Below are 25,814 nucleotides of genomic sequence, written 5' to 3'. Positions count from 1 at the left end.
TTGCTAGCGAAGCTCCAAATGCTATCCAGACCACCGACAGGTCCCGCATGCCACAGCCGCTCTATCAGGTGATGCATACTGCTCCGACGTGCTAACGTTCTGAGGTGAGTTACGGCGTGTTGCAAGTTTTGTGAGGTGCTTTCGTGATATTTAATGGATCGGATTACATTTTTTATTTTTCTCCGATATCCGATCCAGTAATTTAGGTCAGTATCGGACCGATACCGATACGTAATATCGGATCGGTCCAACTCTAGACATGACTGTTAAGAAGACAACTGTCCCCAATAGCACTTCACAGGGGAGAATGTGCCAGGTTTGGTCCTGTTACATCTTGCCCATAAAACTGAGTAAATGTGAAGACCCCTGCTAATATAGGCCAGGGCAATTGCTCCTACTATGCAGTGGGAAAGGCGCTGTTTTGACATAGGCTTTCACATATTTGGTTTCCTTCGTGCTCTCAGTAGACCTAACCACTATCTACCAATATAAAGCCATCACCACCTATTTAATTGCAGGCTAACATAAAAGTTTCAATTTTTTTAATCGCAAGTCGTAGACTCCTTCCAAGAAATACCTGGAAGTCAGCCAAATACAGGTTAATCACTTTGGAACCCCATTTTATTGGCTTGTAGGTCATAGTTTTAAAGGACAGGTCAGGGAGCGGCACAGTGGCCCAGGACAGAATCTAGTTTTTTTTCTCACTGAGCTCCACTTGTTGTATGCTTACTACTCCACTTTTCATATGTACACTCTTTAGGGAGGGTGGGGTTTGCAGTTTCACTTGCCCACTTATTCTAAGGTGACTCCAGGACAGATTTTTACAAATTTCCTTTACAAGATCTAAGGGTTGAGACCAGCTCTAGGACTCTGTGGCGGGGTTTGTGTCCACTCATACAATTCAACTGGGGAGCTTTCATGTATGAGAGAAATACATTAACCACTACCAGTCTTGTTGTCTGGGACGTTAAAAATAATATTTAAACACATAAGTTTTTTATATTAGCAAATTAAACAAGTAATACATTTTTTTTTATCTGTGATGAAAACAAGATCTTGTTCTGACACAGATTTTTTAGATATAAGAGTGTTGGAAAGCTATTTTTAAAAATGGTTTATAATAATTAAGCGTGCAGGTGATAGCGTCCACAGTTCATACATCTGTCTACTTCAAGATACGAGAGACAGAGTAATAAAATGACTCTCGTGTGTGTGTGTGTGTGTGTTTGGGAGGGGGGGTGTTGTTAATGTGTGTGTTCAGCAGATAGCTCTACGCAGTCGTCTGACATTCCCCCTGACAGCTCTGAACTTTTCACAGTGCCAGCACTGTCAGGTAGAGAGGGAGGAGAGGCGAGAAGGGGGAGGGGAAAACAACGTCAGAAGACCGGATCGGACCGTGAGCAGAGAGGCTGTGCGGGCTTCTGTGTTTTGGCGCAGCAAGGCTTCTGTCTGTCCTCCCATCATCACCTGGTGATGTGTTAAGAAGGTCAGGCCTGTCTGTGAGGGCGAAACCTTACCAGAGCTTCCACGCGGGAAACCAGGCTGATACCGTCCCGGCGTGTGGATTGAAGCATTAGCCAGACATTTCCACGGGTCGCTTACAGTGTTTCTTACACAGCTGGACTTGTAACTTCTTCTTCTTTTAATCTTACAAAATCTTCAAATGCTAAAGCTTTAATTCATGCTGCACATCCGACTCACTGATTTCTCAGCCACTATTTTCTGCTAACTTAACCGAACACGAGTTCAAGGTTTAGCCAATTAAAAACATTCCTAATAAGCATATTTAACTCAGGAGTTGCAGCGTGCACGAGCTGCTTTAAAACTGCAAAGGGTCAGTGCACACCAAGAGTTCATCTACAACTATTAGAGTTAAAATTAAAGCTGCTTTTCCTACACTTGATATCCATTGTTTCTAATGTGGCAAAGTTGCAGGTGATAATTTCTATAACATGTTTATTAGCATGGCTGTCTTTTGGCCATTATTGCTTGTTTACAAACTGCAAGGTGCCTGCTTCTGTTAAGAGTGCTTTCCCAGCATCCTCATTTCCTATCATCTCTTTGCTCACATGACAACACTCCTCCCCAAAAAAGTGTTTTTCGTGTTTTGGTGTGCACTCAGGCAGACTCACAGGTCACAGTGTTGCATTTGTTGAGCTTTTCAGCCACTAGAAACATTAAAACTTAATGTTTGGAAATTGAAAAGTCATTATTTCAGCGGTGAGCCATCATCCTGATTAATCCAATATTACATTACCAGAGCAATTAAGTGCAGCATTGCTCTCAAAGGTTTAGTCTAAAATAGCTCTGCTCAGTTTTCATGCTTCTCCTTTTTCAGAGTTCAGTGGAATGTCACAGGATCGACCACACATTTTTAAATAGATGTGAGAGAAAGATATATTAAATATATGTGAAATATATTATGAAATTCTTTATGGCAAAGATTGAACTGGAAACATTTCTTAGAGATTTTCGGACCATATTGACACGACAGCACGGCACAGTTCTTGTAAACGTGTCCACGATGTGACTCTCCTGTTCCACCACATCCCAAAGGTGCTCTATTGTATTGAGATGTGGTGACTGTAGTGGTTTCTGAGTACAGTGAACTTACTATTTGGTTCAAGAAACCAGTTTAAGATGGTCTGGTCTTTGTGACACGGTGGATTATCTTGCTGGAAGCAGCCATCAGAAGTCATAAAGGGATGGACACAGTCAGCAACTACACTCAGGTAAGCTGCAGCATTTAAATGATGCTCATTTGATACTAAGGGGTCCAAAGTGTGTCAAGAAAATATCACCCACATCACAAACAAGAGCAGCTTGAACCAGTGATATGAGGTAGGGTGGACCTGTGCTTCCATGCTGTTTATGCCAAATTCTGATCCTACCATCTGAATGTCACAGCAGAAACCAGGATTCAGTGGACCAGGCATGTTGTGTGCTCAGAGGTGCTCTTCTGCATACCTTGACTATAATGAGTAGTTAACTGAGTTACTGTTGCCTCTGGGCATTCTCCTCTATGGAAGCCCGTTTCCGCCACTAAAAAAAAAAGTATCCATAACTCGAAATATCGACTTATTAACTCAAAATTTCAACTTATTTTCTTGAAATTTTGACTTATTAACTTGAAATTTTAAGAAAAGTAACTCGATATTTTGAGTTATCTCTGCCATCAGTAATCTACGTGGACTGCACACTCAAAACCGGATCGCAACAAACTGGCGCTTTCAAGAGTATGTTTGCTGATAGTAACACCATGTGATTCAGCTCATAACACAAGCATTTCATCATTTGTGACGCTACGCTGAAAATAATCAGCAATTTGTGCATTCATGACTGGCTGTTATACTGGTAGCTTAACTGTAGCATTTGTAGCTGAGGGCTTCCGCTTCCGGGTAACAAGGAAATTACGTCATTCATGTAGATTACTGATTATTAACTCAAACTTTTGAAAAAAGTCAACATTTCAAGCTACTTTTCTCAAAATTTCAAATTAATAAGTCAAAATTTTGAGAAAGATAACTCGAAATTTAGAGTTTTGGATACTTTTTTTTTTTTTTAGTGGCAGAAACGGGCTTCCATACTCCTCTGACCTCTGGCATCAATAAGGGATTTCAAACTAGAGAACTGCTGCTCACTGGATGTCTTTTTTTTTTCCAGTCCATTCAGAGATGATTGTGTGGGAAAATCCCAGAAGATCTACATTTTCTTTAACACTAAGATCTTTCTGTCATTCAACGTTTATAAGATATTGCTTACGGTCTGTTCTATACACCTTGATTTGTAGCTTCATCTGCTTTTAATACCACTTTTAATTAAGACGGGCAGATGCTCAATTCCTTAAACATCTTTAATAACACCACTGTTTCTCACTCATTACCTGACCGTTTCCTCTCTGACTTACAGTTTTGATCAAGTGACAATGATATTAAAACTCTCTGATCCATAGAAAAGTAGGCTTTTCATTCATTTTGCCCTTAGAGTTTGACCAGCCTGTGAAGTGTAGAAAATAATTTTTCTGCCGTATTTTGATGATCAGTTTCATCTTAACCAGGTCATCTTGACCACATCTACAAGCCGAAATACACTGAATCGCAGGTGTGTGATTGCCTGATTAGATATGGCGGCGCGTGAACAACGCGAGGCTCAGTGTCTCTCCAGAATCTGCTATTTAGCGGTTTTTTATCACAGGAGGAATGCTGACCCACATCCACCCATCCACATTAAGGGGACGGCTGTGGAGCGTGTGAGCAGCTTCAAGTTCCTGGGAGTCCACATCTCCGAGGATCTCACCTGGACGACCAACTGCTCCAAGCTGGTCAAGAAGGCTCACCAGCGCCTCTTCTTCTTGAGGACTCTGAGGAAGAACCACCTGTCCTCAGACATCCTGGTGAACTTCTATCGCTGCACCATCGAGAGCATCCTGACCAACTGTATAACAGTCTGGTACGGGAACTGCTCTGCCTCGGACTGGAAGGCGTTGCAGAGGGTCGTGAAAACTGCCCAGCGCATCGCCGGAGCACCACTTCCTGCCATAAAAGACATCTACAGGAAGCGGTGTCTGAAAAGGGCTGGGAAAATCATCAAAGACCCCAGTCACCCATCACATGGACTCTTCCCCCTCCTGCCCTCTGGGAGGCGCCACAGGAGCCTCCGGACTAAGACCACCAGGTACCGGAACAGCTTCTTCCCCACAGCTGTCAGACTCCTGAACTCTGCCTCCTGACATCTGACCCACGTTAAACTCATGGACTGAACATACACACACCCACAATGGACAACTGTACCCTCAAACACAATAATAACATGGACTGAACCACCACTCACAACCACTAGCACTTTATATAGCCTCTGTAGAAACTATCTACACCCTCACTTATCTTAACTGCACTACTGTATAGCTCTGTGTAAATAATCATTCTGTACATTCGATAATCTTTAATCCTACAACTGTTTACAACTTGCATAGTTCCCATTTCTGTATAGCTGTATATCCCAGATTCTGTAAAGTTATTTATTTCATATTCTGTATAGTTTTTCATATTTATATCCTGTTCATATCCTGTACATAGCTTGTACTCACTACAGCCTGTACATACTTATAGTTATAGAATATTCACAACATACTTCATACCGTGTACATTATAACATACCATAATAGACCCATTTCTGTAATATACTCACATATCTATATTATTGCTAATATATATTGTAATATATCTATATCACTAAAGCACTTCTGGATGGATGCAAACTGCATTTCGTTGCCCTGTACCTGTGCATGTGCAATGACAATAAAGTTGAATTCTATTCTATTCTATTCTATTTACATTAATGAGCAGGTGTGCCTAATAAAGTGTCTGGTGAGTGTAAATAAAGCAATAGAATGATTCGGGAAACTAAAAACAGTTTTGGGGCAGTATGCTGGTGATCTTACCGTAGATGCTTTGGAGCACAGAGCTCTTACTCTGTGTTGGCTTAGCAGGTTGAGCTCGGATTTCCACCTTCTTCCTGTTATGGGTGTAGTTTGAATGTCTGGACTCCACCTCTTCATGGGCTTTTACCTCCCTCCGTCTGCGTGCACAAAACCTGCAAACACACATCCACACAAACACATGCACGCAGTTCTATAAAAATCATCTCTAACAGCGTTCAAAGCTTTAAAAGCTGGCAAGTCCTCGCACTAATTCTCACTAAGCATAAACAAAGTAAACAGTTTACTCAAGGAAATTAATAGGCAACATATACACAATATAACTGTGAAGCTGAGGAGAAACAGAGGGCCTCCTGCAGTGGACTGGCATCCACTAAGAGAAACGCAGTGTGTGCAAGACAGAGAGAAAAGCAACGAGAGGCTTCTGGTAGCTATTAGAGCAGCCCGGCTGAACTTTTAGCCTCTTGTTAAAATACTATGAAACTTCTAGATTACAGCCTTTATGTCCCACGTCTTCTTGTCTCAACCCTCTCCCACGCTCTCCCCCCCACTGCTCCACTGTTCATGGCATCCAGACTAAAGACGGGGGCGGGAAAGTATTCACAAGGGGGCACATGTGGGTGCCACATGGCACTGCCCCAAAATTTTGAATGCTAAATGCGGTCTGAATCGCTTCAAAAAAATTCATTTGTCCCAGCATCGATCAAGCATTTAAATAACAGTTTTTAAGATTATCTGCAATGTGTGTATTGAATGTTGTGATAGGCCCCTTTTTAAAATCTATTTATTAATTTCTCTTTTCTTTTAATGTTTACTGACTCTTAGTGAAGGCAGCTTCTGTGACGGCACTTGAGTCCACAAAAAATTTCCCTAAGGTGACAATAAAGTGTGCCTTATGATATCATACTGCGCTGCCAATCTCCCCCAACCCTCCTGGTACAAACACAAACACGATCAAGGAGAAAAATGTAAACTCGCCTTCTCCAGGCACGCTGGATGATGCGTGCAGCCTCGTTCCTCCTCCTGCGATGCTCCTTGTTGTACTCCCTGTGTGCACGTGTTGACATTGGTGCGTGTGCGGCAGATTGAGCCTTTCTTGGGGGGCTTTTGTGATCTACAGATGAACTCCTTCTTAATGAGGCTGAGCGAGTTTGGTCTTTGGTTGTGGCCTTCTCTGAAGTACGCGCCTTATGTCGTCTGTGTTTTTGTGGAGAGGTGTGGGCATTGGTAATTGCCCGGGCAGTCTGCACGCTCATGTGAGCATTACTCTTTTTTAGAGGCATGCAGTCTCTTCTACCGGCCTCAGTTTGGTCCACAGAGGAAACCGCTGTGGAAGGACTGGGTGAGTTTGACAAAAGTCGTTCCCTGAATTTGGGCATGGAGGGAGGTGTGGGTCTGAAGCCGGAAGGGGAGAGAAGTTCTGTCAGCCTTGTGGTCTGCAGAGCATCGGGGGAAGCATCACTGCTCACATGACTGCAGCCCAAAGCTTCAGGACAATCATGCGGTTCAGCTTCTTTACCTCTTCTAGAGGACCTGCTTTTGTGAACTGGTTGGAGTGGAGTTGAAATTAAAAAATAAAGATCATGTAAATGAATAAAACACCACTGTCTGTACTGTTTAGTCAAGATGAATGCATTTGCTCAATTAAAAGTTCATTTTAAACACCTAAAAAGTGTTTAAAATTAGTGTTTAAAAGTACACCTCTGTGCAATATCAATTTAAAGTCAATGATTCAAAATGCATTATTTCACAGAGTTAAATACTCCAGACTAAACTGACTATACAGGCTGCTGACCAACTAAATTGAGTCCACCTCTGATTTCTAGTTAGTTAATTGCATGAATGAGTTTATGAAATTAGCTTTGAAGACTGGAACTTCTCTCATTTTGGATCTGATGTGCTGTGCATATCTGTATATTTGCATCATGATTATACAAAATAATTTTTTTAGTGAAATTAAAAAATCTGATTGTCATCAAAAAGATGGTAAAGGACACGGGAAGATAAGTGAGCCACTAAAAATCAGCAAAGACTGAGCTGCAGCTGCAGAAAAGAACAGAACGAGCCACAAGATCACTAATCAGAAGTGTGGTGTAGTGGTTGTCCACAGACAGCGTGCTACTGCACAGCTTTGAAAGTAATTCAGACACAAGGGAGTCAAAGCTTTGTTGACAGCTTGGACAGTGTAAAGGACTGTCTACGATGGAGTCCAGCAAGTTCACTGCAAACCTGAGCGGGAAACTCAAAGGCAGTGGTTTGATGATATCAGACTCCATGATGGCAACAAGTATTACAGAAAATTATCAAAACAAATGAGCCAAATATTCCTGCATCACAAAGATCCAAAGCACACTGGCAGAATCGGTGTAAAGTAAAGTAAAAACTGGCCAAATGTGTTGCATGGCTTGAATCTAACAGAACACATTTGAGGTATGAAGGTGAAAAGCAGAGGAGCACAAAACTTTCCGCAAAGACCAGCTGAAAAAACCGTCCCAGGAGAATGGCAGAATATATCCTCAAATAAGTATGCAACAGTGACATCCATCATTCTGAAGAGGATTCAGTGTCTCATCAAAAAGAAAGGCAGACTTACAAAGTACTGATAAAACACTTTTACTGACTTCTGTTGCAGTGTGGTTTATATTTTTATCTATCTATCCATCCATCCATCCACTGACGCTTATCCTTTTTTAGGGTCGCGGGGGGTGCTGGAGCCTATCCCAGCTGTCCTAGGGTGAGAGGCAGAGTACACCCTGGACAGGTTGCCAGTCCGTCGCAGGGCTAACACATAGACAGAGACAACCATTCGCACTCACATTCACTCCCGCATTCACACCTTGTTTGTTTTTTTTAACAGGGTAAAATAAAGACAAGGGATGTGATTATGGTTAGTTATTAAAGCGATATTGCACAGGCGTGTCCTCACTTGTAAGCGCATTAACACTTACACTTCAGACTAAATTTGAGGATTTCTGTATTTTTGTACCTCTGTGTCTCTCCTCTTTGCTCTTAGTGCGTTCAGCTTTGGATGATTTCTTTGTTTCCACAGACGAATCATTCAAGGATAAGTCCTCTATAATGCTCACTAAGGACAGCTTTTCTTGCTCTGCTTTCACGGGTGAAACCCTCCGTTTCTCTGCTGTGGCCCCTGAAACTTGCTGCACGGCTTCTCTCTTCCGCTGTTCCTCTTCTCGCTTTCTAAACACAAAGAAAACCAGGCAAAAAATGCAAAAGAAACCTCGTCATTTGGTACAGGCAGTATTGTAGGTTTCTGGTTATTTTCTAACTCTGGACCTTTTTTTAAGAACATTCCTGGACGTCTTCTATACAGCTTGAATATAATCTGATAAGGATATTAGCTTATCATTAGTAATATGTGGAAAAAAAGCTTTGCTTAAAAGGCATGTCTAAATAAAACTGCCTGCTTGGATTACCATAAAAACCTGAAGTCAATGTGCCCTCTGAAAACAAATTTACTTGTCAAAAGTGTTGTTTAAGAGAATAAAGATGAGACTGGTGAGCAAATGGCAGAAGAAGAACGAGTCGGAAGAGGCAGACAGAGAGGAGACGTATGTGTGTGCTGGGCTGACAGAAAGAAAGATAGATATGGAGAGAGTGTGACTGCTTCAAAGGCAAAGTAAATGTAATTTGCGAGACACAGTGTGAGACAAACAGAGGGATGTCAGTGAGTAACTTCTAATGAATATAAACACCATGAAGCCATGTAATCAGTGATTACAGCTTAAGTGTGTGGTGGTTCTGGGTTTGTCTGGGCAACCAAATGTTAACCAAACCAAATGTGTTAATGTTCACTAAATAATATTTTCAATTCAATTCAGTCAGACACCTGTTTATATTGTAGGGTAAAGACCCTACAATGTTAGAGAGAGAAGTCTGATGAGCCCCTATGAGTAAGGACTCGGCGACGGAGGGGAGGAAAAACTTCCTTTCCTCTGAGTTTGAGGTGAAGCTCACTCGGATTTTAACTCATCCAAGAGTTTTAGGAGATCGACCTATGATGTCAATTTGAAAATCTTATGTCACCTCATTCTCGATTTATCATATTCATAAACTTGGGTGTCCCTCAGCTTTTCACAGAAATGCAACAGAGGTATGCAGATGCATGCTCCATGTATCCTTAACATATACCTATGGGGCTTGATATTTCAGATTGATTATATGAGTAGAAAGATTCAAGAAGCTAACATGGGAAAAATATGTAAGTACACTCACTGCAGCATTCTGGATCATCCTTTCAGGGTGTTTTAGGACAGCCCGATAATAATACATTCCAATAGTAAAGCCTGTATGTTTAATATGCGCACTGAAGGACATATCTTGGTCAAAAATAACTCCAAGATTCCTCAAAGTGTTATTGCAAGGCAAGATTATACCATCCAGTGAAGAGGTCAGATCTTTATGTCTTTAAGACATGCTTGTAGTTTAACTAGTTGCTGTGTGTCACCTGGCTTCATAGACAAATATAGCTGGGTATCATCTGCATAGCAATGAAAATATATGTAATGTTTTCTCATAATGCTTTCTAAGGGAAATAATATAAACAGTATTGGTCCCAGCACAGGACCCTGTGGAACTCCCTCAATAACCTTTGCGTTTGAAGAAGACTCCCCATCTACATGAACAAATTTGAGTCCGTCAGACAGATATGATTGAAACCCCTGCAGTGTATTTCTTTAATACTGTGTATTCTAACCCATGTATACAATATTGTGGTCAACAGTGTCAAATGCTGCACTGAAACCTAGCAGAACAAGCACAGACATGAGTCCACTGTCAGATGCCATAAGGAGATCACTGCTAGGCTCTGTTAACGCTGGTTAATAAAAGCTAGTTATGCCAATTCCTTCACTTTACCATTATACCTATAACTCTGGCATGACCCTATATGTGTCTCTCACTTGGCTGCATCCTTGCGCAGTTGCTCGTGTCGCATGAGGAGCTGCTTTCTCTCCCTGAAGGCCTTGCGGACAGTGTAGCCCTTGTAGACCGCCTGGATTGAGGCGGCAGCGATGTCCTGGATAGCTGCTATGGACAGAGCACCATGCTCCAGCATGAACTGAGTCACCTCACTGTGCCCCCCCAGCAGAGCATAGTCCAGAGGGGTGTACCTGCACAGCATAAACAGTGTGATTCATACATCTATTTTCCTACTTTTTAAGCTTCACCTCGGCTGCTTTCATTGTGGTCTCAGTTCTCACCTCTCCTCACTGTGCTCCATTTGATTGGGAAAGGCATTGTAGCCCAGCAGCAGTTTCACAGCGTCAAGGTAGCCATTGTTACATGACCAGTGGAGAGCGGTCCGGCCCTGGACCCCCATAAAGAAAAAAACAGCATTAACGTTGTATGTTTAAACCTTACAAAAAAAAGTCAGACATGAAAGTGTATTCAAGCAAATACAGGCAATTTCTTACCTCCTTGTCCTGTATATTAGGATCAGCGTGGTTCTCCATGAGAACAGCCATGCAGGTGATGTAACCACCGTAAGCTGCGCACTGCAGTGGAGTCCTTCCTGCATGATCCTGCAAAAGGTTTACACAGCAGATCAGAAGTTTTGGAGCTACGACATAGACAGCTTTGAAGTTCACAATGATCAGCCATATGCTTTACGCTGGACACGAGAATCCAAACTGTTTTTGGTCGTTAATGAGGACAAAATCCAAAATTCATGTTCAGTATGTAACTAGGAAGTCACTCGGTGCTGTATTAGATTATCCATAACAATGTTGTTTTATGATTATTAACCAGAGATAGTTTCTGTTGCTCTAAAGAACGGAACACACAGGTGAAACACTACCAAATGAAAGCAGTTTAAATGAAATAGAAGTAACTGTAACAAAAATTTATGACTAAATGTTTCCAATTGACCATGACAATTTAATATGACACACTACTGCAGCAGCACGTTGGCTTTGGTTAAACTTTATTGCATTTTGCTGCAGGGCTGAGGTAGAGGGTGAGTGGTCACGCTTCATATTAAAGAAAAAAAACATCCTTTCATCCCCTCTCCTGCTCTAGTATGTTCACTGTAACCTTTTATTAACCTGTAATTTTAAACTGAATTTGGACGATTTAATCCTAATGGTTACTTTATCAGTTATAGTTATCTAGTGTGTGAAGGAGGCTATCAGTAGGCTGAAACAAAATGAACCTATCAGACAGATAGCAAAAACTTTAGTAGAAGCCAAATCAGAAACCTGGTACATTCTTAAAAAGAATGGTGTAGTGGTTAACATATAAATTAGACACCTGAAGGGTCGCTGGTTAGATTGCAGTCGGAGACAAAAATCCCTTTTGGGGTTGTGTCAGGAAGGGCATCTGGTGTTCCACTCTACCAAATCAAACTTGCAGAGATACCCATTTTGGCATGGCTGCCATGTTGTGAAACACCAAAAGGACTAAAAACTAAAACTAGAGTGTGTGATGAGGATTATTTCCAGGATTAAGAAAAACAACTTTACACCACCTATCTGAATCAAGAACACACTTGACGAGGTAGGAGTATCACTTTCCAAGTCCACAATTGAAAGACACCCTTTATGAATATGAAGACAGAGGGTGTACAACAAGGTGCAAACCATTGGTTACACTCACGAACAAGAAGGTCCGATTACACTTTGCAAGAAAACTATCTAAAAGAGCCAAAACAGGTCTGGAAGAATTCTAGGATGGATGAAAGCAAGATGAACTTGTACTAGAATGATGTGAAGAGAAAAGCCTGGAAAAAGAGAGAAACAACTCATGATCTAAAGCATACCACATCATCTGTCAAACATGGCAGAGGCAATGTTATGGTATGGGCATGTATGATCCAGAGGAACTGGGTCACTAGTGTTCATTGATGATCTGGCTGCTGATAGAAGTTGCAGGATGAACAGTAGAGTGTACTCTTTGCTTAGATTCAGCCAAATGCTGTCAACAGATCAGACACACTTCACACTGCAAATGGATAATGACCCAGTTATATAATGGAGAGACTGACAAACAAGCAGCACATCTGGTGGATCGTCATAGGAGAGGAAACACAACATGTCTATGGCTTCTTTTGTTTGTTTTTAAGCCTTTAAATAGTCTTACCCCACCCTAACTAAGCTCTTACATGTGCACTCACCATGCTGGTTGCTCAGGTCAGCTGATCAGCTGCTCCTAGATAATGCGAGGGCACAGCAAAAGCTCAGAGGGAACAGATCTTTTGCTGTGGCAGCACCTAAGTTGTGGAATTCGCTGCCACTGCATATTAGACAGGCTTCTGCACTGCCCATTTTAAGTCACTTCTTAAAACCTACCTCTTTTCACTTTCCACAGTGTGAGAGGTGATTTTCATTGTTTTAATTGTTTTTGTATAAATGGTTTTGTATATTTATTCTGTTCTTAAGCACTTTAGTCAGCACTTGCTGTTTCAAATCTCTTTATAAATAAGACAGCTTAGCTTAGCTAGGCTTCTATACTTTAGACGCCCGTTGCCTGCAAATGATTTTAATCCAAGTATTAAAAACAACTACTCCCTTAGTGAAATATGTTTATGCATACCTGTACATTGGGACTTATCCCATTCTCCATCAGTATCTGACAGACTTCAGCGTTCCCTCCTAGAGCTGCCCAGTGTAGAGCAGTGTGACCATCTACGTCCACCAGGTCAACACGTGCAGAACCTTTATTCAAAACATTCGCATGACTACAAAGACCACAGGAAAACTGAAAAAGGAAATAAGACTTTCCCGAAATTACTGAGAAAGTGTAACTAACATATGTTAATGAACACTCACCTTTGATCAGTGTTAGTATGACATCTCTGTGTCCCATCTCACAGGCACGAAACAGTGGTGTGTGTTTCATGACATCCAGAGAGTCAACCATTGCGCCCTTCTCCAAAAGCAGCTTCACTGTGCTCTCATGGCCTGACAGGGAGGCCGCATGGAGCGCTGTTTAAACACACACACACACACATGCACATGATAAAACATGATGTCCTGAATCACTCCTCAGGTCTGTCCCTTCTTTTTCTCCACATCACTCCTTTGACTGATGCTCCTGTTTGGGCTGTGGCTAAAGCCTGGTCAGTGAAGGGTTAAACAGGGGGAGACATTTAATGAGGAGTGGTGCACTTAATCCTCCTTGTGGAAATCCCACCTTGCCCTCACTCCAGTCCCCAGACAGTACAGACTGGAGTCAAGTGCATGGAAGTGATTCGGTCATTTACACTGCCCTTCACACTGTCTAATTAGCATGATTCAACCGTTGCATGTAATTCATGCATAAACAATGACCGTCGAGCAGAGGGGCTATCGCCATGGAGATTATAGGTTCAAATAGCCCCGGGGGGTCAAAGCGTGGCGGGAAGTCGTGTGCGCCAGCATGTATGTGTGTTTGTCAAAGGACAGTGCTGGCAGTAGTGCGTGTCTGTGACGAGCTCACATTAATTTTGCTCACAGTATCACTTCCCTCTCTCCTGTGATCTCACTGCCTCTTTTGCACTTTTGGGGGAATCCCCTGTGACATCATCATCCCAACTTTAAAACAAGCAACCAGTAAGGACAAAGGTATGTATGTATGTGTACATAGAGCATTAAGACCAGGGAAATTATGTCATCATTCCCTCGAAGCACACAGAGGACAGGGGAAGTGGGCCAAAGCAGTTCGGAGGAGCTTTAGTTCCTCCTCTGGTTTGTCAAGTCCTCACCAGTGCCACCGTACTTGTCTGCCATGTTGATGTCAATGTTTGGGGTGAGGGCCAGCATGGTGCGAATGACATCGTCACTGCCCTTCCCAGCAGCCCACATGAACGCTGTTCTCCCCTCTAGATCGGGCTCGTCTTTCACCGACGGATGGGACAGGAATACGCCAACTGTCTCCTTCATGCACACAGAAAGAAAAACGCAGGTTATTTGTGTTGTTTTTTGGACCAAGGTGAAGATACTGAAACATAATTACAACAAACTAACAAGATGAAGATCTGGTTTATTATTCTGCTGTAATTTAAAACAGGCGTTTGAATAATCAAGCGTTTAAACTGTCTGGTGTAGGACTTTCAAATATCAGTAACACTTGTAAGAGTCTAAGTTAAATAGTTTCTCATTTATAAGACTTTTTGTCAATTTTCCATTAAGGGGACCTTGAAGACCTTGGTGGATATAAGCCAGATTTCAATGGATTGTTAACATAAGCCCACTCTACACCCCTACAAAGTTTTATTGGAATTATTTCAAAACTTTTTGAGACATCGTGTTTACAGACAGCACGACAGGAAAACACTACCAAAACACAACCTCCTTGGCGGAGGTAACAATATGTGAGTCAGTGACTCACAGCATTGTTGCTTTGTGCCCCATAGTGCAGAGGTGTTGCCCCTTGGCTGTCTGAGGGAATAGTGCCTGATGTGTTCCTCTCCAGCAGCAGGTGGACAATTTTCGCATGGCCTGAAAAAGACACGTTTTCCATCAGAGGGACATGCTGGGAAACAAGGATGTGAAGCGCCAGGACGACAGCTCAACCACACCATCTTACAGATGCAGCGTGTGTTTTTGTTTGTACAGTTAATGTGACACTAAAGAAATAAACAGGTCGCTATCACACATGCTGTCACCCAGAAGTTTGGAGTCATTTTTGATGTAAATAAAGGCTATTCTGAGCGACAAATATATGAAAATACGTCACAAACCAGCAAAAAATTGCTTGTATGACGACTGTTTAATGATGTTTTCAGTTGTGCCCCTGTGAGATGTCTTATTTTAAACCACAGACGTAGTTTTGCACCTCGGCCTCCCACTTCTCTTTCTGTTCTGGTTAAAGCCAATTTTGCACACTTTTGAGACTACTGAGTAGTTCCCACTTTTCTATGAAATCATTTGTTTGTTTGCTTTAACTGGTTTTTAAGTACAAGACTCAGTTTCTCAGAACTTGTATATTGTGAAGTTTCTGAAGGAATTTTATTTTATTTTCTGTGTGACTATGATCAAACCCATTTAGGATGATTTGCCACACGCCCAAATAGGCACATTTTTTCCTTTTTTTAAAAACAGCACATTTGCTATCTGCTGTGTTAACTTAATCGATTCAAGTCTCACTGGAACAGGGTGGTTGCTGAAATGTGCGTCTGTATTCCTTCCACAGACATTCAGTTAAAAATGACTTATGATTAATGACAGTATTAATCTTTGATGGTCACTTATAACATTTCTGATCTAAAAAGCACTTCAAACTTTTGAGTGAAAGTGTAAGATAACTGGAAGTGTTCACACAATAGGACTAAATAAATAGAACTGCTGGAGGAACCAGAGAAAAAGTCAGGGTGTTGCCTTCACACCACACATTTTAATGCCATTTTATCTGATCCATTCTTCTTCTTTTGGCTGCTCTCACTAGTAGTCATGAAATCTGACCATGTCTCTGTCACACCAACCCTCTACAGGTCCTACCTTTCCTACATCCATGGACCTCCTATGAGTACTTCCTCCTCTTCCTCCTGTCTGTGAGCTCCAGCGTCAACAACCTCTGTCCAGTATACCGACTATCCCTCCACTGCATATGTCCAAATCATCTTAGCCTTGCCTCTCTAACTTTGTCTCCTAAACATGTGACCCCAGCTGTCCCTCTGATGTTCTCATTTCTAATCTTGTCCATCCTTGCAACTCCCAATGAAAATCTTAAATTCTGCCACCTGCAGCTCGGCTTTGTGTCAGTGCCACCATCTCCAAACCATACATCATTGCAGGTCTCACTACCATCTGCACTCTTGTTGCTGTCCTTCTGTCAAAAATCACCCCTCATACTCATAACACCCACTCCACCCTATCCCTACACTCTTCTTTACCTCTCTTGTGCACTGTCTTTTGCTTTGGATTCGGATTGACCCCAGGTGTTTCACCTCATCCATCTCCACTACCTCTACTCCTGTATCTTTACCTTTCCACCTGTCTCCCTCTCATTCACACACATGTATTCTGTCTCGCTTCAAGCATCTTTCATTCCTCTTCTCTCCAGAGCATACCTCCACCCTTTTACCTATTTTTCACCTGCTCCCTGTTCTCACTACAGTGTCATCTGCAAACACTGAAATGGAGTAAATGGACACTTCTGCCTAACCTCATTTGCAAACCTGCCCATCACCAAAGTGGCTGAGAGACTGAAACCTAAGCTGCTAGAAAGGAAAAAATGTGGATTCTAAATTCGACTGGTAGTTTAGCTTTTAAGGATATAATTTCTAAAAAGCCTGAAATTCTTGCAGGTTCTTGTAATAATAAACTGCATATAAGATGTGTGTCAACTCACCCAGCAAAGCAGCCCAGTGCAGCGGTGTTCTGAAGAGGTTATCATAAGCTGTTACATTACAGCCCTCATAAGACGTCAGCACCTCCACTACTGCCTCGTTGCCATCAGCAACGGCAAAGTGAAGGGGCGTCCGACCCTCATAGTCCTGCCAGTTCAGCAGGGACTCAGTGGGTGCTGCTTCCTTTACACAAACACAGACAGTAACAAGAAAAGATGCAAACATGCAGGTTTGATGTGTGAGGATGGGAAATGAAGACAAATGAATTTGTGATCGTGTGTGTGGATATGGCGTGTACCAGTATACAGCGGACAGTTTCTGTGGCACTGGGCTCCTGACTGTGTGCAGCCCAGTGCAGGGGGATCTTGCCTTCACTGTCTGGGATGCCGATGTTGGAGTCGTGCTTGATCAGAAGGCGAACGTGTTCTGGTCGGTTATAAAAAGCCGACCAGTGAAGAGCAGTTTGCTGTCGACAGAATGACGATAAAAGATGACACAAAGATTTGTCAATGGTGCTAAAATTAAAATGGGCAGTCGTAAGACTGGGTTTGAGGTTTCCACTTCAAAAAAAAAATCACTACACTATGATACAGCCAGGAAATATGAGGGAACGTGCTACACAAAGCTCATATTGAAGATCCACCAGTGAGCTGAGATTTAAACCTAGATGCCGACAACTGAGCTATTCTGAGATTTGCTGAAACCACTGTCATCTGACACGATGATGCATATTGGATTATTACAAAACTAACTACTGATGTCAGATACACATCAGGTTGAGCAGACAGAGAACACTGTGTGTTTGTGGTTTTATCAGCAAGAACACAGGACAAAGCTACAGCTTGTTAAGCTTTTCACTGAACGTGTTTATGTATGTATGACTTAATGTGTGTATGACTTAAAACCGCCGCTGCATCTACCAAATGGCTTTGAGTGAGTCTGTTTGAAGGTTAATGGCTTGACGCCCTGGCTGGCTGTTTTGTGACTGAGAACAGTTATAAAGACAGATGGATATTTACGCACTCTACTCCACTACCTTATTCTTGTCCTGTGTGTCAACCTCTCCAGGTCCAATATGTTTGAGGAGCAGGGCGAGCGCTTTAGGTGAGGGGTGTCTGGTGGCCAGGTGGAGTGGGGTCATTTCCTCTAAATCTTTCTGCAGCCAGTTAGCACGCCTGGACAGCAGCAGCTTCAGGAAACGCACGTTCCCCTGCAGCAACCAAGAGGGACAAACTGTGCTGATAAGAAGCTCAGAAATCGCCAATTCTCCTCAACATTAGTCATGAACCAGCAACAATGACACACACACTCCCACACACACACACACACACACTCCCCGGGCTTTTAGCCGCGTCTGGTTCAATCCACAGGTCATCCATCTTCGTTCCCTCCTCCTGCCTCACTCCTCAGTGTGTGTGATGAGCTGTTAAACAGTAAACAGCAGCACTCTGCCTGCCATCCCCTCCTCATCATCGTCATCATCTTTATACTCACTTTTTTGGTCTTTCACCAGCAGGCCACTGGGTGCAACAGTGGCCACACAGCAGCAGTGCGAGGGTGAACATGTGTGAGGGTGTTTAGTATCGTTCTGTGACCACAAAGCCACAGACTGACAGATCTATCTCGTGTGTGAGCATGCATCTAGACTCTAAGAGAGTGTGTGTGTTCCTGTCCTCCTATTCTCAGTCCAATTAGATCAGTAATCCCTTGCCTCTCTCGCTGTCTCAGCCACTTATTGATCAGATGTCAAAGAGACAGGGCTTCCCATCACTAGCATCCCCCAACATACACACACTCCCCATCTACGAGACAGATCCTAGTAACCTATTACCTTCCCTCTCCCTTCAGTGATATGATGATCCTGTATCAGTACACTCTAATAAAAGAAGCTGCCAATAAATAACAGAGAGGTAAAGAGATATTATTAGCACCACATCCCCGTTGTTCTCATCACTCTGGAGGTTTTGTCATTAACTCTTTGTCTTCATTGTCCCTAAGTGTGTAGATTGAACTCAAAAGAACATCAAGCCCCTCCTCTTTCCCACGTTTGTGTGTCTAAAATGCTGTGAAACAGCAGAAATACTCCATGCAGAATAATTCTTCATGTACAAGCATGTGCATAGGAAGCTCATAGCTACACTGCTTGTGTCTGAGGCCCATAAATCAGGTCATATTATCTTCAATAAGCCCTAAGGCAGGGGTGCCCAATCCCGGTCCTCGAGAGCTACCGTCCTGCAGCTTTTAGATGCATCCTTGTTCCCACACACCTGAATCAAATGAATGGCTTGTTATCAGGCCTTTGCCAAACATGATGGCATGCTGAAGAGATCAAACCATTTGATTCAGCTGTGTTGGAGTAGGGATGCATCTAAAAGCTGCAGGATAGTAGCTCTCGAGGACCGGGATTGGGCACCCCTGCCCTAAGGCCATAATTACAGCCACTAGGGGGCACTGGCTTCCCATTGGAGCTGACAGACTGTCAAAATTTCTCTGTTATTTAACTTCTATGAGATCACACCTTGGGTTCATATTCATTTCACTTTAATAAATCTATCCAATTATGGCCTTTGCGAATGAATTTTGTCAGGATAATGACATAAAAAGGGCCGACATACGTAACTGATGACATTAGTGTGCTTTATGTGTGTGCTCCAGTGTTCACCTGCACATCTGCGAATGCCCGTACCTTCTGTGCAGCAAGGTGCAAAGCGGTTCGCTGGCTGAGGTCGGTCTTGTTGACCGATGCTCCGGCTTTCAGCAGAATCTCTGCGCAGTCCAGACGGTCAGCCAGCACGCAGTACATCAAAGGGGTCCGGCCGAACTGGTCCTCACGGTCCTTCAGCAAGGGCTCTGCTACATGTGGACACACATGAAGCACAACAGAAGGTTTAAGTCAGAGGTTAAGACCCCAATAGAGACCACGATTTTGGTGAAAATCCACAGAATTCATTCTTGTAAGTTCTTGTACTTAAAGAGAAAAAACTATTTATTTGGAGCTGCTAAGAGTCACAAGGAAGCACTTTAGCACTCATAACCTGCATCCTCATATTTGCCCTCTTATATTCTTTTACTGCACATTTCTAATTTATGCCACATGCCATGACTCGTGTGACTTCATGAACCTAAGATGTGCTGCTTACCGGTGATGAGTTTGAGGAGAGCGCTTCTGTCTCCGTTGACAGCTGCTGCATGAACCTGCGAGCCCAGAGAGGCAGGTCCCGGGCTGGACGTCGCTGAGGCCTGCAACACAAACAGATGGAAGGTCACAACTGGAGCTGCAGCAACACATATACACACACACAGTTTAACAAAGTGACATTAAACTGAGTCTAGACAGTTTCCTTTGCATTCACTTGACTCAAAGCACACCCTCATTACTGGACACACTCACAATTAAGTTTTTCTGTATACTAAGCAAACAGTGATTGAGCCATTCAGGAGGCCATTACTATGTTACACACGGATCGTCTTGCGGGCAGATAATAAACACCTGAAGCTCCACAAGCAGTCGATCGTACAGCAAAATGCGTACAGCCGATAACAAAATCAGGGAGCTAATGTGAGCTGGCAGTAGGGACTGCGAGTGTGTGTGTGTGTGTGTGTGTGTGTGTGTGTGTGTGTGTGTGTGTGTGTGTGTGTGTGTGTGTGCTCCCGCTGAGGGGGTTAAATCTCTTCCTGGCCCCACTTAACCAGAGCGCAGTGAAAGCTGGGTAACGTGCAGACAGGAAGCAGCTGGGGAGGGGGAGACCCTGTGTGAGCGTGTAAGAGGGGGGTCTCTCTTCATGTCTTATTCATGTCTCATTAATACTGCAGCATGCCTTGCCGTGTTTATATCTGTGTGTGTGTGTGAGCGCGCATGCATGTGTGAGTTTGTGTGTTCGGTTTGGAGATGTGGGACAAGCCCTGCGGAGCGCAGCACAGAAATCAATTATTGCCCTTAAACACATAAATGCTGGAGGTACAAACTGATGCCACAATCAGAGTTTTCTCCGAGACGTTTTCATTAACTCCCAGATCTGATGCTACCCAAAACTGACCATCTAAAGAGACTTCATGCCGATACAGCAGAGGGGAGTTACTGATAAGTGTTAAGCATTCGCAGCTTTAAAAACACTTCTAAACTTTTGGTCGGGGAGGTGAGGGAACACTGCGGTGTCTTCCATCCATCGTTTCTCATCCCCCTCTTCCTCCCCCTAGTCACCTCGTAAAGAGAGCTCCCGTAGACACTGCGTGCAGCACGGCAATTACCCATCATGCTCCTGCTTTCTCACGCACTGCCAAGTAGTGGCAGAGACTTAATACAAGTTCGTTACAACATTTACTGCGAGGTAAGGCTATGTGTGAGATCAAGCGGGTGGTGGTGGTAGTAGTGGGGGAGCGGCACCTTGAAGGTGTGTGTTAGTGTGTCAGCGTGTGTGTTTGGCACATGTGCCATGTCATGGGAAGTGATTTTCCGTGAGAGAGAGTTTTTACACGAGCTTTACCAAAATCAACCACAAACGTCTCTAATTTAAAGTCATTACCCCAGTCAGTAATGCAGATGGAAATGCTCACTCAGACACTCACAGAGTCTGCAAATATTTAACTTAATGCACGCACAAACAGCAGATATTCCAGAGCTGCACAAACAAGTAATACAATTTTATTATTATGATTTCTTTTATACAAAAAAAAGAGATGATCACAAGACCTCCTTTAAGTCGTGCACTCAAGCCAAACTTCTTTCCTTCTGTCCATTAATTTTTATCCTTTTCTACACTTCTCAAGTCTATTTGAAAGCCCCCAGCAGTCAGACTAAAATATGAATTGATTTATGAATAATATTAGATGCAGGAAAATAAATAAATAAATAAACAAAAGTTATAATTTGGCCAAACAGCAACATGAGGGACACGAGTCAATATCTGAATCTATGCGAGGGACATTCATATCACCAAGAGTGGGCAATTAGAGTTTTATGAGGACCTGAGTGTTTTGGAAACACCTACAGTGCATCCAAATTTGGCTAAAAAGGCTTTTGCAATGCAGCGTCTGAAACTAGACAAAGGAGGGTGTAAACACAACACAAGGTCCTGTTGAGAGGTTTGGAGTGGTCTCATTTAGCCATTCATACGCGTTCCTCAGGGAGCACTCCGCTTGTTAATATGAAGACAATAACTCAGAGTAAACCATTGATCATGGACTGAGGTCCAGACCAAGTGATTGTGCATCTGTATGAGTATTGATTCATGCTGATGCTGACATTATTTAGTCTTTATTCATATTCTGCCTCATATAACTGCAGAGATTTTAACAAAGAATCTAGACACTCCGACGAAACCTTTCAGAAACACGACAGGAGTGCTGCAAACATACGCGCTGCTGCCTCCTGACAGACACACACTCACTGAAAGTAACGCTTCAATTGATGCCGTTGAGACAAACAGGTAAAAAAGTGTGTGTGTGTGCTTCTCTACTTGTCTGTCACTGTGAAGGTGTCTGCTTTTGATAGGCGACATGACTAGGGCATGCTGGGTTAGCAATGGGGGACAGAGCCTGAGCCTGTGGCCTTTATTTCATTTCTAGAGCACGCACACACACACGCAAACATTTTTATTACCGTTTATACAGTTAGAGCAGAGAGCCCTTAGCTTCTTAGCCATCACGGGGTTATTATGGGTTCCTACATGCATGTATCTGATAGAAGAGAGAAGCTTCAGGGGTCGGTTCCTCGATTTTTTTTGACTGACAGGTATAGATGTTGGAGGAAGGATAATATCAGCCCTTAAGGATCCCCAATCTGTAAAGCCCTATTTCTTGGGGACTTCCTGTTTCCCTAAGGACCAATGAGCTGGCTCCCTCAGCTGGGGGCCGAGCCCTTGGGCACAGCGGGGCCAATCAGCAGGAGGGAAGCAGGCTGAGTGACACATAGATCTGCTAATTTACATCATTACCACAGTGCATCCTGACAAATGAGCCCCTAGGGTGTGAGCCAATCACCTGGGAGAGTAATGCAATTAGGTGGGACCACAGCTGTCAATCTCACAGCCACGGGGGTCAGGTAGTGACGCCTGTGGCTAAAACACCCCTGCCTGACTGCCGTTCACTCAGACACACACCAGCGATACACACACACACACACACACACACACACATATGGTATATGTATAGAGATTAGTGATGCAGATATGAAGTGTAGGATGGAAAGGCGTGTGTGTGGGCAGAGGCACATTAGAGCCTGGCTCTCTATCTTCCTCCTGAGATACTCAGAAAGCACAGAATGTGTGTGTGTGTGTGCGCACAACTGCTTAAGGGACACAGAGATTGGCTTGTGCCCTCTGAGAACTTACACCTGAGCCTAAGTGCGTGCATATCTGCATACATCAGGGTGTATTTTTGTGCGTGTTTACATTCGCCCATGTGTTTTCATCCACTGGGAAACAGTGTTGTTATGCTCCGTGCAAAGACTACGACAACAAAAGGGGGAGAAAGAGGGCGGGAACTGGTGCAGCCCTGAATTTGACTGCTGCTAGTGAAGCTTATCTTAGTGTCATTAGGTGTTGTGATATCACACTAAGTCGATAGGGTTCTGCCCAGCTTGTGATTGGTTTGTTGTGTGTGTGTGTGTGTGTGTGTGTGCACATTTGTGGGCTGATCAATTCTGTCTTGAGTGGCAGACTGTCAACATTTTCACTTAGCCTCTTTTTAGCTTCAAAGAGAAGAAGAAGAAGAAGAAGGGATGAAACAACAACAATAACAAAAAAAACCAACAACAGACAAGTTCTCTAACACTACCAGCAGAGTCCCCATAACCTTGTCTCTGTAGTTCAGCCACTGCTTGAGACACTCTGAGAGTTAGAGGAGCTGTGTGTTTTGTGTCATCCCATTATATCACTAATGAGCCACCCTCAGGAGGGAGGGCAGAGAGACAGTAAGGCAGACAGAAATAGAGAGATGAAGAAAAAAGATAGAGGAGAGAATGAGAAGGCAGTGTAGGGAGGGCAGAGACACCAGCTTGGGGACTTTTTCCTCTTCTCCCCACCATCCTCTTTTCCCCACACCTCTGAGTCTAATTGGACTAAAACTGTGATCTAATTAAATGTCCAATTAAAGTGCAGAGAGCAATGTGCCCACCGGCGAATCAGAGTAGAGGGACATAATCAGCTGGAAAAACAAACAAAAAAATCAATGGGAGCAATGCGAAATGGAAAAAAGATGGAGAAAGCAGAAAAGGGAGGCGAGGGCAAAACAGAAAGCAGATGGACAGAGGAAATCAGATCGGTGTGAGAGTGTGCTGCATTACTCTGCAGCTAGTGTGACGACAAATTACATTGTCAGATGAGGACGCTGAAAAGGGTTAACATGTTCACTGGGGTTTCCCTGCATGTAAAAAATTTTGGCACCCAGAAAATGAGGGTTAGGTCTTTCCACCAAAGGACATTCACCAGAACTGTTATAAAAATACTTAAGATTGAACCTTTTTTTTTTTTTAAAAAGAGGAAAAAACGGTGAGATCATTTACAAAGCTATATATATACATATATATATTTTTAAGAAATGCAGACTTCTGTTAAGACAATGTGGAGCATTCCCACTTTGAGCCTGGAAACACCCTGACACGCTGTATGTTATTAGTCATCTCGTACCCTTATTTTCCATGCCTCACAACATCACAGCAAGCTGAGATGAACAACATCACATGACACCATGACATTATTTAACAAAAACTAAGCCAAAACACAGAAGCAATGTGTGAAGTACACACAGTCATTCAATAGCTTACTGAACCCCCGTTAAAACCAACCTGAAGCAGTCATTTTCTGTGTGACTTCATCTGTCTCTCACATCGTTGTCGAGGAATTTCGACCTACTCTTCTTTACAGTGTTGCTTCAGTTCATTGAGGTTCGTAGGCATTTGTTTATGTACAGCTCATTTAATATCTCATCACAGCATTTGAATCAGGCTGAAGCCTGGACTTAAACTTGGTTATTGCAACACCTCATTCTTTTTCTTTTCAGTCATTCTGTTGTAGATTCGGTGTGATTGGGATTAATTTTCTGTTGCATGACCCAGTTTTGTCAAAAGGATGGCCTATATACAGAGGAGTTCACGGTCAACTCAATGAGTGCAAAGTCCCCAGGTCCTGTGGCTGCAAAACAAAACCAAATCATCACCTTTTCACCACCGAGCTTGACAGTTGGTATGAGGTGTTTGTGCTGATGTGCTGTATTTGGTTTTCATTGTACATTATGGTCAAACATCTCCACTTTGGTCTTGCTGTATGTCAAGCACATTGTTCCAGAAGTCTTGTGGTCTGTTCAGATGCAGCTTTGTAAACCTAAGCTGTGTAGTAGCTCAGTTTTTTCTTCAGTCTTTCTGTCATGAACGTTAACATTTAACATGCAAACTGAGGCCTGGAGATTCTCAGATGCACCTCTTGGGTCTTTTGCAGTTTCATTGAGCATTGCACAGTCTGACCTTGGGTGAATTTCCTGGGACGTCCAATCCTGGAAAGATTGGCAACTACCTTGAATGCTTTCCACTTGTGAATAATCTTCCTCATGGTAGAATGAGGAACTTGAAAATGTTTTGAAATGGCTTTATAAGCCTTCCCAGCAAGCCGCCAAAACATCTGCTTTTATAAAGGTGCTCACCATTACCGATGATGAGTAAAACAAGTGGATTTGATTAGCAGCACCTGGATGCTAATCAACCTCTTAACTCCTATGGAAACAATACTTTACTTACTGTGTACTTACTTCTCCACACACAGATTCTGCTTTTTGGCTTAGTTTTTGTTAAATAAATAATGACAGTTTAACATATCTGGTGTTGATTATGATTTTTTTATGTTCTGATATGTACAACTCTAGAAATGAGAGAGGGTATACTTTCTTTTTTGTGACTGTATGCAAAACATAATTAAAGTTCAACAGCAAAGTTTTTCACAAAAATAAGTAGTTGCAACACCCAAATTATTTATATATTGTGGCGGACCACCATACATACCTCCACAATATATTCATTTTTCCTATGTCCTTCTGTTCAGTAGTATTTAGTTAATTGACCAATATTCAACTTTTACATCATTACCTCTTCTCAATGAGTAATTT

At 42.8% G+C, this 25,814-nt stretch overlaps 1 protein-coding gene across 2 annotated transcripts in view; it reads right to left on the bottom strand.

Moving 5' to 3' along the window:
* invs (inversin) overlaps positions 1-25,814 on the bottom strand; it is a 46,878-nt gene that overhangs the window by 19,871 nt on the left and 1,193 nt on the right. The window contains exons 3-17 of one of the 2 annotated variants that reach the window (XM_082552783.1): positions 19,862-19,961; positions 19,408-19,574; positions 17,758-17,931; positions 17,020-17,187; positions 16,724-16,904; positions 14,762-14,871; positions 14,136-14,307; positions 13,222-13,377; positions 12,986-13,107; positions 10,870-10,977; positions 10,657-10,763; positions 10,357-10,566; positions 8,424-8,635; positions 6,416-6,983; positions 5,441-5,592 (exon numbers count right to left, since the gene is read on the bottom strand). In XM_082552783.1, coding sequence (XP_082408909.1) covers positions 5,441-5,592; positions 6,416-6,983; positions 8,424-8,635; positions 10,357-10,566; positions 10,657-10,763; positions 10,870-10,977; positions 12,986-13,107; positions 13,222-13,377; positions 14,136-14,307; positions 14,762-14,871; positions 16,724-16,904; positions 17,020-17,187; positions 17,758-17,931; positions 19,408-19,574; positions 19,862-19,961 — 2,707 coding nt within the window. The remainder of the gene's footprint in view (positions 1-5,440; positions 5,593-6,415; positions 6,984-8,423; positions 8,636-10,356; positions 10,567-10,656; positions 10,764-10,869; positions 10,978-12,985; positions 13,108-13,221; positions 13,378-14,135; positions 14,308-14,761; positions 14,872-16,723; positions 16,905-17,019; positions 17,188-17,757; positions 17,932-19,407; positions 19,575-19,861; positions 19,962-25,814) is intronic. The other variant, XM_082552784.1, reaches the window with a different exon arrangement.

Source organism: Aulonocara stuartgranti (assembly GCF_965226115.1).
Source record: "Aulonocara stuartgranti genome assembly, chromosome: 11".
Lineage (NCBI taxonomy): Eukaryota > Metazoa > Chordata > Actinopteri > Cichliformes > Cichlidae > Aulonocara > Aulonocara stuartgranti.
The sequence above is the reverse complement of the archived record's forward strand: the minus strand, read 5'-3'. Positions and strand labels throughout refer to the sequence as shown.